Source organism: Chiloscyllium punctatum, chromosome 7 (genome assembly GCF_047496795.1).
Source record: "Chiloscyllium punctatum isolate Juve2018m chromosome 7, sChiPun1.3, whole genome shotgun sequence".
In the NCBI taxonomy this organism is placed as follows: Eukaryota; Metazoa; Chordata; class Chondrichthyes; order Orectolobiformes; family Hemiscylliidae; genus Chiloscyllium; species Chiloscyllium punctatum.
In genome coordinates this window covers 102,450,254-102,466,963 of record NC_092745.1, presented here as the reverse complement: position 1 = coordinate 102,466,963, position 16,710 = coordinate 102,450,254, and the positions used below count along the sequence as shown (strand labels likewise).

General features: G+C 44.1%; 1 protein-coding gene across 1 annotated transcript in view; it reads left to right on the top strand.

The window, feature by feature from the left end:
* LOC140479991 (G-protein coupled receptor 54-like) overlaps positions 1 to 13,527 on the top strand; it is a 44,893-nt gene extending 31,366 nt beyond the window's left edge. Inside the window, exon 5 of the mRNA XM_072574461.1 lies at positions 6,362 to 13,527. Coding sequence (XP_072430562.1) covers positions 6,362 to 6,697 — 336 coding nt within the window. The 3' untranslated portion in view covers positions 6,698 to 13,527. The remainder of the gene's footprint in view (positions 1 to 6,361) is intronic.
* The last annotated feature ends 3,183 nt before the right edge of the window (positions 13,528 to 16,710 follow it).

Sequence of the window (16,710 nt, the reverse complement as noted above, 5' to 3'; positions counted from 1 at the left end):
ACTGACAGAATGTGTAGCAGACTCTGGTGGTAAACAAAACTGCTGGAAGTCAGAGAGGATAGGCGCCTATGTTAGGTGCACCAGACAGAGATCAGAGTAGGCAGATACTAGTGTTAAATGGGACTTACAGAAATGATGCCAAATGGCCTTGACCAATACATGAAATAGACGGAGAAAGGTTTAACCTAAGCCCTGACATTGCTCTGCAAGCTAACCTTGTTGTGAAGTCCTTCCACTGCCCAAGTTTCTTTGCTGCACAGAGAACCCAAACCAGGCTGCACTATCTGCAACTGGCACTGATAATTTCAACTGGAGAAGATTTGTGAAGAACAAAGAAAATTACAGCACAGGAACAGGCCCCTCGGCCCTCCAAGCCTGCACCGATCCAGATCCTCTATCTAAACCTGGCGCCTATTTGCTAAGGATCTGTATCCCTCTGCTCCCTGCCCAGTCATGTATCTGTCTAGATACATCTTCAATGACGCTACTGTGCCCACCGCTACCACCTCGGCTGGCAATGTGTTTCAGGCAACCATCACCCTCTGCATAAAGAACTTTCCATGCAAATCTCCCTTAAACTTTTCCCTTCTCATCTGGAACTCATGACCCCTAGTAACTGAAGAAATTGTGCTTCAATTCAAGGGGATAGAGCACCTTTAGGTCTTCGTATGACTGATACGGTGCAGTTCATTGGCTAGAAAAAGACTTGTTAAAAGACAAAGCCAAAAAGAACGCAGCGCTGCCTTTAAACTTCCCGCTGTGGCACTGGGGAGAGAATTGTCCTGCTCTAAACCCTTTACTGTGGAAGGTGGAGCCATTGTGAATGCTGCAAGCTCCCAACTCAAAAACCTAAAGGGAGAATAATTAAGTAATAGCCAGCAAATAAGAGACACCGAAAGAATCTTTGAGGAATGCAGATATTATATTCAGTGCCTAAAAACAAATTTGAAGTTGGACACCATAGGAGAGGTAAAAACAATGACTGCAGATGCTGAAAATCAAATACTGGATTAGTGGTGCTGGAAGAGCACAGCAGTTCAGGCAGCATCCAATGAGCAGCATAGGTGGCCACTCTTTTCAAGACTGTATGATAACTGAAGCCCAAACTTCACCAGCCATCAACTATTTGATTTCGTATTTCAGGAGGCATTCAACAGATGTTAATAGGGCAGTTGACTGCTATGCTCCAATACAAAGGGAGGGAAATTAGAGAAACGTCCTACAACATTCATAATCAAGATTGTTCGCTACGGTTGTGGCATGGTGGCTCAGTGATTAGCACTGCTGCCTCACAGTGCGAGGGACCCAGGTTTGATTCCATCCTTGGTTGACTGTCTGTCTGGAGTTTGCATGTTCTCCCTATGTCCATGTGGGTTTCTGCTGGGTGCTCCAGTTTCCTCCCTCAGTCCAAAGATGTTCAGGTTAGGTTCATTGGCCATGCTTAATTGCCCCATGGTATCCAGGGATGTACAAGCTAGCTGGATTAGCCATGGTAAATGCAGGGTTATGGGGATATAGTGGGGGCTAGATCTGGGCAGGATGCTCTTCAGAGGGTTGGTGCAGACTCGATGGGCCAAATGGCCTCTTTCCGCACTGTAGGGATTCTATGATTTGACAAGGCCCATGTGCTAGGCTGGTCCAGAAGGTCAAACCACAAGGAATCCATGGTGATTTAGCAAGTTAGATGCAAAGTTAGCTTTTCCATAGAAGACAGAGGGTAGTTCTGGAGGGGTGTTTTTCTGACTGGAAATCTGTGACCAGTAGTGTTCTGCGAGAATCAGTGCTGGGAGCCCTGAAATGATTTGGATGAAAATGTGGGTGGTCTGAATGGCATGTTTGCAAATGACACAAAAATCGATGGAGTTGTGGATAGTGAGGAAGGATATCAAAGGATGCAGTGGGATATAGACCAGCTGGAAAGGTGAAAGGAGAAATGTCAAGTGGAGTTTAATCTGGACAAGTATGAGATGATGCTTGTATGGGAGGTCAAATACAAGAGGAGAGTATGCAATAAATGGCAGAACCCTTGAGAGCATCGACATATAGAGGGATCTTGGGGTCCAGGTTCCTAGTAAAAGGGAATACACAATAAACAGTAATGTATTGCGAGGAGTAGATGAAGTGAGAGATCTTGGAGTGCACATGCATAAGTCTCTAAAGGTAGCAGCACAGGTAAGTAAAGTTGTAAAGAAGGTAAATGGAATGCTGCCCTTCATCATTGGAAATATAGAATACAAAAGTAGGGATATAATAACGAAACTGTATAAAACACTGATGAGGCCACAGCTGGAGTATTGTGTGCAGTTCTGGTCACCATGTCACAGGAAGGATGTAATTGCTCTGGAGAGTACAGAGAAGTTATACTCCAATATTATACTCTGGAGAGTTGTAGCTATGAGGAGAGATTGGAGAGGTTGGGGTTGTTTTCCTCAGAACAGAGACAGCTGAGGAGTGACATAATTTAGATATACAATTTAGCTAGAATAGACAGTGGGAAACCTGTTTCCCTTGGCAGAGAGTTCAAAAACAAGAGGTCAGAGATTCAAGCTGAATGACAGAAGGATTAGAGGGAACATAAGGAAAATCAGTTTTTACACAGAGGGTGGTTGGCTATCTGGAATTCATTGTCTGAATTGGTAGTGGAGGCAGAGACTCTAAAGTCGTTTAGAAAGTTCCTGGATCTGCACCTTAAATGCTGTCAGCTGCAGGGCTAGGGGTCATGAGTAGGAAGGTGGTTTAGACAGGCCAGCTGGGTGTCTTTGGTAAGGCATGGACAAGATGGCCAAACGACCTCTTTCTATTCTGTATCATTTCTATGGTTCTACTAGGAGGCATGGGTTTAAGGTGAAGGTGGGACTATACAGTTCTGGGGAAGGTGGGACTATTACAAATTGGATAGTCTACACCTGAACCAGACTGGAACTAATGTCCTTCGGGGAGTTTTCACTACTGCTGTTGGGGAGGGTTTAAACTAATGTGGCAGGGGGCTGGGAACCAGAAGAAAAGACTAGTAGACAGTGAGGTGGGAACTAAAGACTGTAAGGAACAAGATCATGAAGTTAGCATTACCAAGGGGCAGAGTAGGCAGCAAACAGACGAATGCAAAAGAATTGGTGCTCCGAAGTGCATATGCTTTAATGCAGGGAGTATAATGGGTAAGGCAGATGAACTTAGGGCTTGGATTGGTGCCTGGGAATATGACATTATTGTGATCACAGAGACTTGGTTGAAGGAAGGGCATAATTGGCAACTAAATGTTTCAGGATATAGATGCTTCAGACAGGACAGTGAGGGAGTAAAATTGTGGGAGGAGTTGCATTGCTGGTCAGGGATGATATCATGGAGGGCACTATGGAGGGCTTGAGTAGTGAGGCACAGTGGATAGAGCTGAGAAATAAGAAGGGTACAGTTACATTGTTGGGGCTGAACTACAGGCCTCCCAACAGTGAGCATGAGGTGGAAGAACAAATAGGTAAACAGATTGTGGAAAGATGTAGAGGCAACAGGGTGGTGGTGATGGGAGATTTTAATTTTCCCGACATTGAGTGTCAGAGGTCTGGGTGGGGCAGAATTTGTAAGGAGCATCCAGGAAAGTTTTCTAAAGCAGTATGTCAATAGTCCAACGAGGGAAGGGGCCATATTGGACCTGGTGTTGGGAAATGAGCCAGGTCAGGTGGTAGAAATTGTAGTGGGGGATTTCTTTGGGAACAGCGACCACAATTCTGTGAGTTTTAGAATACTCGGGTACAAAGATAAGAGTGGTCCTAAGGGCAGAGTACTAAACTGGGCCAAGGCCAATTATATCAAAATACATCAGGAGCTGGGAAATGTGGATTGAAGGCAGCTATTTGAAGGGAAGTCTACATTTGATGTGTGGGAGGCTTTCAAAGATTGGTTAAAGATAGTGCAGGATAGGCATATCCCTTTGAAAACAAGGGATAGGAAAGGCAAGATTCGTGAACCGTGGGCAACAGGAGAAATTGTGCAACTAACCAAGAGGAAAATGGAAGTGTACATAAGGTCCAGGCAGCTAAAAACAGAATGGACCCTGGAGGAATATTGGGAGACTAGAACCAGTCTTAAATGAGGAATCAAACGGGCTAAAAGGGGTCGTGAAATAACTTTAGCAAGCAGAATTAAGGAGAATCCAAGGCCTTTTATTCATATACAGAGGCAAGAGGGTAACTAGGGAAAGGGTTGGTCCACTAAAGGATAAGGAAGAAAAGTTGTGTGTCGAACCTGAGAAAATGGGTGAGATTTGCATCAGTGTTCATGGAGGAGAGGAACATGATGAATGTTGAGATTAGAGATAGAAGTTTGATAACTCAGGATCATATTGACATAAGGAGGGAGGATGTGTTGGGTAGGCTAAAGGATATTAAGATGGCCAAATCCCCAAGACCGGATGGGATCTATCCCAAGTTGTTGATGGAGGTGAAAGAGTAAATAGCTGAGGCCCTGACAAGTATCTTTATAGTTTAGATTAGAGTGGTGCTGGAAAAGCACAACAGATCAGGCAGCATCCGAGGAGCAGGAAAATTGACATTTCAGGCAAAAGCCCTTAGCATCCTTAAACACAGGTGAGGTGCCGGAGGATTGGAGGGTTGCTCATGTTGTCCCCCTTTTCAAGAAGGTATTAGGGATATTCCAGGTAATTACAGACCAGTGGGCCTGACGTCAGTTTTGGGAAAGTTGCTGGAGAAAGTACGGAGGGATTGGATCTATTTATATTTGGAAGGGAATGGGCTTATCAGTGATAGGCAACATGGTTTTGTACAGGAACATCGTGTCTTACCAACTTAATAGAGTTCTTTGAGGAAGTGACCAAGTTGATAAATGAAGGAATGACTGTAGATGTCATGTACATGGACTTTAGTAAGGTGTTTAATAAAGTTCCCCATGATAAACTAATGGAGAAAGTGAAGTCACATTGTGTGCGGAGTGTTCTAGCTAGGTGGATAAAGAACTGGTTGAGCAACAGGAGACAGAGTAGTAGTTGAAGGGAGTTTCTTGAAAAGGAGAAAGATGCCCAGTGGTGTTCCACAGGAGTCAGTATTGGGGTCACTGTTGTTTGTGATATGCATACAATATCTGGAAGAGGGCATTGGTGGTCTGATCAGTAAGTTTGCAGATGACACGAAGATTGGTGGAGTAGCTGTCAGAGAATACAGGAGGATATAGATAGACTGGAGAGTTGGGCGGAGAAGTAGCAGATGGAGTACAATCCATGCAAATGTGAGGTGATGCATTTTAGAAGCTCTCCTTCTAGAGTGAACTATACTGTAAAAGGAAGAGCCTTGGAAAAAGTTGATGAGCAGAAAGATCTGGGAGTTCAGGTCCATTGTACCCTGAAGGTTGCTGTACAGGTGAATAGAGTAGTCAAGAAGTCATATAGTATGCTTGCCTTCATTGGACAGGGTATTGAGTATAACAGCTGGCAAGTCATGTTAAAATTTTACAAGACTTTGGTTCGGCCGCATTTAGAATACTGTGTACAGTTCTGGTCGCCACATTACCAAAAGGATATGGACGCTTTGGGGAGGGTTCAGAGAAGGTTTATGAGGATGTTGCCTGGTATGGAAGATGTTAGCTGTGAAGAGAGTTTGAGTAGGTTAGGATTGTTTTCATTAGAAAAAAGGAGATTGAGGGGGAACTGATTGAGGTTTACAAAATCATGAAGGGTATAGACAGGGTGGATAGAGATAAGCTTTTTTCCAGGGTGAGAGATTCAATAACAAGAGGGGATACAGAGGGTGGTAGGTTCCTGGAATGCATTGCCAGCAGAGGTGGTAGAGCCAGGCATGGTAGATTCATTTAAGGTGCATCTGGACAGGTGCATTAATAGGTGGGGGGCAGAGGGATACAGATTCTTAGGAATTGGGCGATAGGTTTAGACAGTGGATTGGAATCGGCACAGGCTTGGAGGGCCGAAGGGCCTGTCCCTGGGCTATAAATTTTCTTTGTTCTTTGTTCTTCTTTGCAGGCAGATGGGATTAGTTCAGAATGGCATTATGTTTAACGCAGATATGATGGGCTGGAGGGCCTGTACCTGTTCTATGATCTCTAACCATTTTATACGTTGGAATTGATAAGTTTCAAATATATAAACAATTAAGCTGATAAGGGCATTGAAGAAAAATGTTCCTGAAGGGAAAGCAGAGGATGTGGGATAGTTGCACAACAAAGGGTTGTATAAATAGCATGAGCAAGTACTAAGCAGGGCCAAATGAGCTGTGAATGCTCTTTTCTCGGTCCTTCTTTAGTTGTCAATTGGTCTCATCAGATCCTTGATTTCACAATTTGAATTTGGTATAATTGTCTTTTGAGATTGCAATACTAACATGTATCTGTTTTCAACCAGGTTCAACATTTGTCTGAAAGAACAATAGCAATGAGAAGCAAGATTTCTAAAATGGTGGTGGTAATTGTGCTCCTGTTTACAATCTGTTGGGGACCCATCCAGCTCTTCATCCTGTTCCAGGCATTTTATCCAAATTTCCAGGCCAACTACGTGACCTACAAGATCAAGACTTGGGCTAACTGCATGTCATATGCCAACTCCTGCATCAATCCCATTGTTTATGGTTTTATGGGAGCAAGCTTTAGGAAGTCCTTTAAGAAAGCCTTCCCGTTCATGTTTAGCCGGAAAGTAAGGGACACCAACATGACTTCTGGAAGTGGCAATGCAGAAGTGTAGTTTGTCGCTGCATAATCTTAATTGTTATAGATTGTCATGAATGAACATGGTTAAAGATATGAAAGCAAAGACAATCAATTTGTTTGGCCCACAAAATTCCTGGAAAATATACCCTCAGTAAGCATTAAGAAAAATATTATGAAGCTTGAACTACTATTAGGTTTTGTACTTAGAGTTAATGTTTGTGTAAAGTGTGAGAATAGTGTTAATGTTTGTGTTTATGTTTACCAACACTTAACACGGTGTTAATGTTTAACAAGTCCATTCTCCAAGAAGTGACTCAACAGACCAAGAATGGTTTTCTTATTGGTAGTTTCCATCTGCATTTTAAAGAATTCTAAATCCAAGGACAATATTTCTTGAAAAACACATTACAAATGGCTCAGTTATACTTTAAGTCTTTTTGATGTTAAAACACTTTTGTGTGGAGATTTTTTCAGTGGGATTTTAGGAACTGGAATGTTTTTCCAGTGATGTTCTGAAGGACTCAGAGCTACTCCCTATATAGTTTGTAGTATATAACTAATGATTTGGTCTTAAATGAAGGAGGATGATTAAGAAGTTTACATCCAACTTAAAATTTACCTGTAAGGTTGATTATGAAAACAAAGGCACCAGACTGAAGGGAGATTTCAGTGGTCTAGTCAGATTGGCCAGAAAGGCTTCAAATGCAATTTAGTTCGGAGAAGTGTGGGGAGATGAAAGGAAAGGACATATATAGGACGGTAAGATACTGAGAAATGCAGTGTATTTCGACTGATCTATGACGATAGCAGGAAGAGAAGATGGTTAAGAAGGTAGGAGATAAAGCATGACAGTGGGGAATATATGTATAATTATGCAAAACATTAGTTTGAGTCAGAGTGTATCGCTTGTAGTTCTCGTCACCACATTATAAGAAGGATGTAATTACACTAAGGATGATATAGAAGAGATTTACAAAGAAAGCCAGAATTGGAGAACTACAGCTTTAAGGAAAGATTGGATAGGTTGGAATTATCTTTGGAATAGAGGAAAGTAAGAAGTTGTGCAATTTGTGAACACGCTGGTTTGGGTAAATAGTAAGAAATCAATATTCAGTTACAAAGGTCTAATGTAACTGGTAGAAGGATTAGGGGGATATTCTTCTCCTTTACCAGTCATTAAAAATACTTGGATGTGCATTTGATGTAATGTAACGTACAGATCTACAGATCAAGATCTGTGAGTGAAATTAGATTAAACGGCTCTCTATCAGCAGGTATCGACATGATGGGTCAAAGGACCAGCTGCTGCACCGTAGATTTTCTGCTTCAGTGACATTTATATTTCAGCATTGAAAAATATCACAATGGTGGGATAAGCCAACAAATTGGCACCACGGGCAACAACAGCCTTCACTTATGTAGCATCTTTAATGTAGCAAAATGACCCAAGGCATGTCCCAGAGACATTATCAAACACTGGGAGAAAGTGAGGACTGCAGATGCTGGAGATCAGACTCGAGAGTGTGGCACTGGAAAAGCACAGCTGTCAGGCAGCATCCGAGGAGCAGGAGAATCGATGTTTCAGGCAAGAGCTCTTCATCAGGAAACCTATGTAGGGAGTTTTGTGAACAGATGATTAAAAAAATGCTTAATTGGAGTCCGATGGACGGCTGCTGAAATGCACTCACAATTAGAGCTTCAATAGTGGAAGACAGTTGAGGGAGAAAGGACAAAGGATGGCAACAGACAGCTATGGTGGACAACAAAGAAATTCCCCAGGGAGATGTGAATACATGAGCTAATCTGGCATTCTCAATCCAAATAAGGAGATGTTGGAATATCAAGTAGAAGCTTGTTTACAATAGATTCTAAGAAAGTCTTGAAGGAAGAGAGACAGAGGACGGAATCTTACAGTTTTTGGTGAAGTATGAGCTTTTATGAAAACCTGCGTGATTTCTCATCATATGTCACCAAGCATGCTCCATGAATTATTTACTGCCAATAGGCAGATATTTAGTGAAGGACTGGCATCTCTTGTACTTGTGCCATCCTTGAATGGCTACTGGGCAAGTGTTAGCAGTTTGACATTGTCCATCACCAGCACCGTCATGGCACAACAGCCACTAAGCCGTGGCTTATAGCTAGCATGGCAGACACTTGTGCATATAACCCTATACTTTTTACTCGCACACATAACCCTATAGTCTTACCCTAGTCACTGTTTAACCACCAGGCTACATAGCCAACATGTCTTTAGCTACATCCCATCTAAATACAGTCTCTAAGTTACTTCGACTCTGTCCCCATTACCCATTGGGGATCTGCATCTTGTCATTGTCCAGTAAGGGAACATCACAATCAGGGGACTAATCAAACATTTCGAAAGATGAGCTTTTGTTTCCAGCCAGCAAAAGTGAACACAAAAGAAATTAATAGAGGCTGCAGTTCATGCCCGCAAGGCAAATGAAATGTGAGCATTTTGACCAACAGCAGTTTTACATTTGGTGATGGTCTGCTGCATCCAGCTCTCAACTACAGGAGCCAGGTGTCAGTGAGGTGCTGTCTGGCTGGTAGCAGCTGACACAGCTGAGCTCTTTCATGTACAAAGAGAGCCTTGTCCTCCCCAGAGTCTTCTCCTTCCTCCTCATCGGAAGACTGGTTCCATTCCCCCAGTTCCTCGGCACATCGCCTCTTTGTGTGCTCAAATTTGCAGAGCCACAGAACGCCACCATGATGCAGCTCATCCGGACTGGACAGGAACCCCGGGGCTGCTCAAGAAGTGGAACTGCATCTTCAGCGGCCCTATTGTCAAAATGTATCTGCTGTGATTCAGTTAAGGGATTGTCCAATGGTATCATTAGTTAAGGCCACAATGGGTAACTTCTGTCCATCAGTAACTAGCCTTGTAAGGTTTATGGATCCTCAAATACAAAAGGTCCAGGAGAGTGCTCCAGGCTGTAGGAGTAGGAGTAGTGACAGCTGCTACTGTCTACTGAGAGTCCTGAGCCTGGTCATTGATGGGATGTTGGTCGCTGCCAAAGTCACCACCCCACATAGCAGACCATACCCTCTGATGCTACTTTGCATACACCCCATACACCTTCGGTTTCCCCAACAGCATGTTTCAAAACCCCCAGTCTTGACTTCCTCATCCTTTATAGCTGTAATATCCCACTTCCCTGACAAGCCTCCCTTGCACCCTCCTGAAAGATGAATGGACTGACTCCCAGGAATGTATTTGCTCCAGACCTCTGACTGACTTTGAGAGTAGTCCTTAGACCATGACCAGACGCTAGACTGCTGTCTTTGCAGCTCCCTGTTTGATGATACCTGATTTCCCTGCTTACTCATTCTGCTCTGAAGGGAATCACCATTGCCGATTCTCTGGACCGTGGTTGGATATATCCTCTGATCATGTGTGCCTCAATTGGCTAACTGACTGTGGCCAAGCCTCTGGATGGAATGAAGATGACGCCCCTGAATGACAGCAGCCACCACCCTAACCCTCCAAATGATTGGGTTGCGGACTACCCACCACCAGTTTCTGACATGAATTAATTTAGATTTATTGTCACATACACTCACATAATTGCAGTGAAAGGTTTACAAATTCGTCACTTACGCTGCCATCTTAGGTACAAGGTACCCAGGTAAAGGATCTTAGCAATAAATCGGAAAAATAAAGAGAAAGAAGTCTGGCATTACAGCTCTTTGCACCATCTTAGGTACAAGGTGCCTGGGTAGAAAATCTTAGGAATAAATTAGAAAAATAACAATATTTTTAAAAGTTCAGCACTACAGTCTTTCAAGCAGACTGTGCTGGGCCTTGCCTCCAGACAGCTCTGGGCCTTGTCTCCAGGCCAGGCCTTGCCTCCAGATTGTACTGGGCCTTGCCCCCAGATCGGGCCAGGCCTTGCCTCCAGAACGGGCCAGGCCTTGCCTCCAGATTGCGCTGGGCCTTGCCTCCAGATGGGGCCAAACTTGGGGCTGCTTGTGCTTGCTGCTGCTGCAGACGCCAGGGTACCTCACTGTCCATCATGTTGGGCTCACGTGTCCTGTGATGTCTCCATTCCACTACACTGGACTCACCTTGCTCTACACTGATCCTCTCTGCACTGCTCAAACTTGCTCTCCACAGAAAGTAAATAGATTAAAGTAAGAATTAAAAAACACAGGCAGAGAAGAGTAAAAGCAGATGGAGTGGATGAGTTCCGGGTAGGAACCCATACGCAGCAGTGCTATTCAGCTGTCATTTTCAGTGTTGCCGCTTGGTTAAATGAATGTACTGTGCAAGCAGCAAGCGTGCTGTCGGTGTTATGTAGATGTCTCAGTGCACCCCACAGCAAGATGTTCGCTGCCTACTTCCATCGCCAGATCCATACTGAAACGTCACCTCCCTGAGTGTCTATGCTAAAGAGCATGTCAATATGTCCAACATACTGATGGTTTTTGGTTCTGGCTCAAATGTCAACATGCTAACAGGCGTAGCATGACAAAGCAAAGTAAGGCATGGATGCTGTGAACAAGGTGAAGTGAGCATGCTGTTAGGGAGTAAGTGAACAGCCCTGAGAAGTAATCTGTGAGCTGGTGCCTTTGCTTGCAGCAATCTTTCAATGCCACTTGCTAGTGCTCCCTGCAATGGAAGTCTGTGCTTCCTGAGCATCTTGCAAGTACATGGTTGTGAGAGGTTAATGAAGGTTAGAAGCCAATGTCCATGATTGAGGGGTAACTGTTGCTGGTACCTGTGAATCATGTACTGAGATATTGTTTTTAATGATGAGTAACATTTGTTAGGAATTTGAAAGCGTTTAATGTACCTTTAAGAGAGTGAAAGCTGGCAAGCACCTGTCATGTGACTGACTAGCAGGCACAGAGTGTACTGGAGAATTGAAAGTTGTAACCTTTGGCTGCAACCTAGATACCTCAATTGTTTTCACAGCAGTTTGAATTTAACCAAGCAGTTTAAATTATGCCCGAAGATACTAAAACCTAATTGAATTTGAATTTTACTGTCTTGACAATAGTAAATCGAACCAATGAGACGATCCAATGTTTGGGGTATAAAAAGCAGAAAGAACACCACTTGCCATTGTCAGACAGACTGTCTGAAAACACTCTCAATCAAAGGTACCTTTTTCACATGAAAACACCATGCAGCAGAAGACCGAGATGACCCAGAAAGATCTATAAACAGAGGAAGATCGACACCGGAGACAACAGCCACTGTCTGGTTTTGAAAATTGAGTTGCTAGAAATTTAATAGGGGCTTTATTGGAACAGAATATTGTTATAGAGTGTGAGGTAGGTAACAGACCTTTTAATGGAAAGGAGGCTTAGAGTTGTAAGTAGTTGTTGTTTAACGCTCACTTTAGAGTTAAAGAATAAAATTGATCTTTTTTATTAAATAGTCGAATTTGGGAGTTCTCTGTTCTACTTTAACAGATTATGAGGTGGGGTGAACATTTTTATGTGTTTGGTTTAATTAGCAGAAAGGTTTTCGCCGTGTCGTAACAACGTAAAAGTTGAAGTTCTAAATTGGAGAAAGGCCAATTTTGATGTTATTAGGCAAGAACTGTCGAAAGCTGATTGGAAGCAGATGTCGCAGGTAAAGGGACGGCTGGAAAATGGGAAGCCTTCAGAAATGAGATAACAAGAATCCAGGGAAAGTATATTCCTGTTAGGGTGAAAGGGAGGCATGGTAGCTATAGGGAATGCTGGATGACTAAAGAAATTGAGGGTTTGGTGAAGAAAAAGAAGGAATCATATTTCAGGTATAGACAGGATAGATCGAGGGAATCCTTAGAAGAGTATAAAGGAAGTAGGAGTATACTTAAGAGGGAAATCAAGAGGGCAAAAAGGGGACATAAGATAGTGTTGGCAAATACAATTAAGGAGAATCCAAAGGGTTTTTACAAATAATGACAAAAGGGTAACTAGGGAAAGAATAGGGCCCCACAAAGATCAGCAAGGTGGCCTTGGTGTGGAGCCACAGAAAATGGGGGAGATACTAAATGAATATTTTGTATCAGTATTTACTGTGGAAAAGGATATGGAAGATATAAACTGTAGGGAAATAGATGGTGACATCTTGCAAAATGTCCAGATTACAGAGGAGGAAGAGCTGGATGCCTTGAAACGGTTAAAGGTGGATAAATCCCTAGGACCTGATCAGGTGTACCCTAGAACTCTGTGGGAAGCCAGACAAGTGATTGCTGGGCCTCTTGCTGAGATATTTGTATCATCAATAGTCACAGGTGAGGTGCTGGAAGACTGGAGGTTGGAAAACGTGGTGCCACTTTTAAGAAGGGTGGTAAGGACAAGCCAGGGAACTATAGACCAGTGAGCCTGACCTCAGTGGTGGGCAAGTTGTTGGAGGGAATCCTGAGGGACAGGATGTACATGTATTTGGAAAGGCAAGGACTGATTCGGTATAGTCAACATGGCTTTGTGCGTGGGAAATCATGTCTCACAAACTTGATTGAGTTTTTTGAAGGAGTAACAAAGAAGATTGATGAGGGCAGGGCAGTAGATATGATCCATATGGACTTCAGTAAGGCATTCAACAAGGTTCCCCATGGGATACTGGTCAGCAAGGTTAGATCTCATGGAATACAGGGAGAACTAGCCATTTGGATACAGAACTGGCTCAAAGGTAGAAGACAGAGGGTGGTGGTGGATGGTTGTTTTTCAGACTGGAGGCCTGTGACCAGTGGAGTGCCACAAGGATCGGTGCTGGGACTTCTACTTTTTGTCATTTACATAAATGATTTGGATGCAAGTTTAAGAGGTACAGTTAATAAGTTTGCAGATGACACCAAAATTGGAGGTGTAGTGGATAACGAAGAGGGTTACCTCAGATTATAACAGGATCTGGACCAGATGGGCCAATGGGCTGAGAAGTGACAGGTGGAGTTTAATTCAGATAAATGAGAGATGCTGCATTTTGGGAAAGCAAATCTTAGCAGGACTTATACACTTAATGGTAAGGTCCGAGGGAGTGTTGCTGAACAAAGAGACCTTGGAGTGCAGGTTCAAATCTCCTTGAAAGTGGAGTCACAGGTAGATAGGATAGTGAAGAAGGCATTTGGTATGCTTTCCTTTATTGGTCAGAGTATTAAGTACAGGAGTTGGGAGGTCATGTTGCAGGCTGTACAGGACATTGGTTAGGCCACTGTTAGAATATTGCGTGCAATTCTGGTCTCCTTCCTATCGGAATGATGTTGTGAAACTTGATAGGGTTCAGAAAAGATTCTTTCATGTGGACATGAGTGCAACCTACCAAATCACCAGGAAGATGAGGCCAACACTGGCAACCCTCTGGCTACTTCTGAGGAGGGAGCCTCTCAATCCCTAACAAGACTTTCATTGGAATCCTCCACTAGCTCAGGGACTGTCACCTCAATGGGTATTCTAAATAGATGTCCCTGAGAAGCACAGACTGGCAGGAACATCACTGACAACTCTGCAGCTGGTCAAGGAAGAAATGTCCTTTTTTTTAAGATTCCCTACAGTGTGGAAACAGGCCCTTCAGCCCAACACGTCCACACCTACCCTACGAAGAGTAACCCACCCAGACCCATTTCCTTCTGACTAATGCACCTAACACTGCAGGCAATTTAGCATGACCAATCCACCTGACCTGCACATTTTTGGACTGTGGGAGGAAACTGGAGCCCCCGGAAGAAACCCACGTAGACACGGGGAGAATGTGCAAACTCCACACAGACAGTTGCCTGAAGCAGGAATTGAACCCAGGTCCCTGAAACTGTGAGGCAGCAGTGCTACCCACTGAGCCATCGTGCCGCCCCTACCACTGTGCTGCCCCTTTGTCTCTTGCACTCCAAGGACTGCCAGAGACCAGACAGTTGCTCAGCTCAGGGCAGAGGGTGATCCCAGGAATGACTTTGTCAAAATGCATAGACAGAAACAGCAGGCAGATTTGTCAGAGGCACTCAGCAAGTTGGATTGGGAAATGGCAGAGTCCACTAATGCCATCAATACCATGCTGGCTCTGACATGCTTGTGTCTGGCTGTGTCCATGCCTATGGACCAGGTGTAACACTCTCAGTGTTTATTGGACATAGACCCAGAGCTACACTATTGTTCTCACCTTAGGTGCTCAGCTTCAACAGCAAGGCAAGATGGGTTTGAGGGACCTTGCCCTCAATCCAAGTGCCCCTTCCTTGAATGGAGACAAGGGTTGCCATCAGGCACCCATAAGGTGTTGACACCTTGTTCAAAACCCTTAGAGTATTCTTCTAAGGTTATCCCATAGATGCCCAACCCCTGAGCCTACCCCTTCTGCCTGTGATCTTGAAGACTGCAGATGTTCAAACTAAACAGCATCTGGGCAGGAAACTCAGCAAAAGGCACCTAGACTCAACCACTTAAGTGTTCTGGGATCTTAGAGCCAACCACATAGTGGGCATCCTCTACCTCAGCTCAGGACAGCATTTAATCATAGTAGGAAAGAGAGGAAGACTAAAACTTACCAAGAGCATAGAGGTGGCAAGGATGACAAATTTCAGGTTTCCACTTCTTGCCCTCGTGAGTGAGACCTGTGGTGCAAGATTTTCCCATCATCCTTCATGTTCCATTTAAGGTTGCAATCCCTGTGGCTCCGATGACCTTCCAGCCTCCCTCCAGTTCCGTTAAGTGCTTTCATATTGCAATTAACTTGCCTACTTTATCCCAGACCCTCTAACTTTGGCAATTTCCATGCCTTTGATAGCCCTACATCCTCTCTATGGAGAGGTCCAACTTACCATGACCTGTGAGAATCTGCTCTTGTGGTGCTCCCAGATCCATGAGGGCCCAAGCTACTATCTAGAATCGTCCCCTATCATTGTCACTATGGCAGGACCAAACACCTGATTACCTGTGGCTGAATTCCTGTGCCTAATCAGTGAGCCTGTTGACTGTTGTGTTTCTGCTTGACTCTACTAAGGACTGATCCATGTTTGGGCTGCAGACATGACTATTTACATGAAGTGCTTGTCATGTAAGCTGCTGGGACATATTGCCAATGTGACTTCAATGTGGCATGGTGCTACACAGAGATTGGTCCATCCTCTTGACTGCTCAGTTCTTTTCACTCAGCCTGACTGACGCTCTGCATTAAAAAGCAATGCAAGCCACATAGAATGGCAGCATCTAACTGGGCAATAAAGACCCTGCTTGCTAAAAAGCAATGTGAGGCACACAGGGGCTGGTCATGTATAAGTCAGTGCTGAAGTTGGTGGCTGTGTGCTTGGAAAGAAATGTCAAGTAGACAGAGGCTGGAAGCCTCAATGCTACCTCAAAGTAAATGAGCACCAAGAAAGCAGTGCGCATGCCTGAGATGAACATAGAACATAGAACAATACAGCACAGAACAGGCCCTTCGGCCCACGATGTTGTGCCGAACTTCTATCCTAGATTAAGCACCCATCCATGTACCTATCCAAATGCCGCTTAAAGGTCGCCAATGAATCTGACTCTACCACTCCCACGGGCAGCGCATTCCATGCCCCCACCACTCTCTGGGTGAAGAACCCACCCCTGACATCTCCCCTATACCTTCCACCCTTCACCTTAAATTTATGTCCCCTTGTAACACTCTGTTGTACCCGGGGAAAAAGTTTCTGACTGTCTACTCTATCTATTCCTCTGATCATCTTATAAACCTCTATCAAGTCACCCCTCATCCTTCGCCGTTCCAACGAGAAAAGGCCGAGAACTCTCAACCTATCCTCGTATGACCTACTCTCCATTCCAGGCAACATCCTGGTAAATCTTCTCTGCACCCTCTCCAAAGCTTCCACATCTTTCCTAAAGTGAGGCGACCAGAACTGCACACAGTACTCCAAATGTGGCCTAACCAAAGTCCTGTACAGCTGCAACATCACCTCACGACTCTTGAATTCAATCCCTCTGCTAATGAACGATAATACTCCATAGGCCTTCTTACAAACTCTATCCACCTGAGTGGCAACCTTCAAAGATCTATGTACATAGACCCCAAGATCCCTCTGTTCCTCCACCTGACCAAGAACCCTACCATTAACC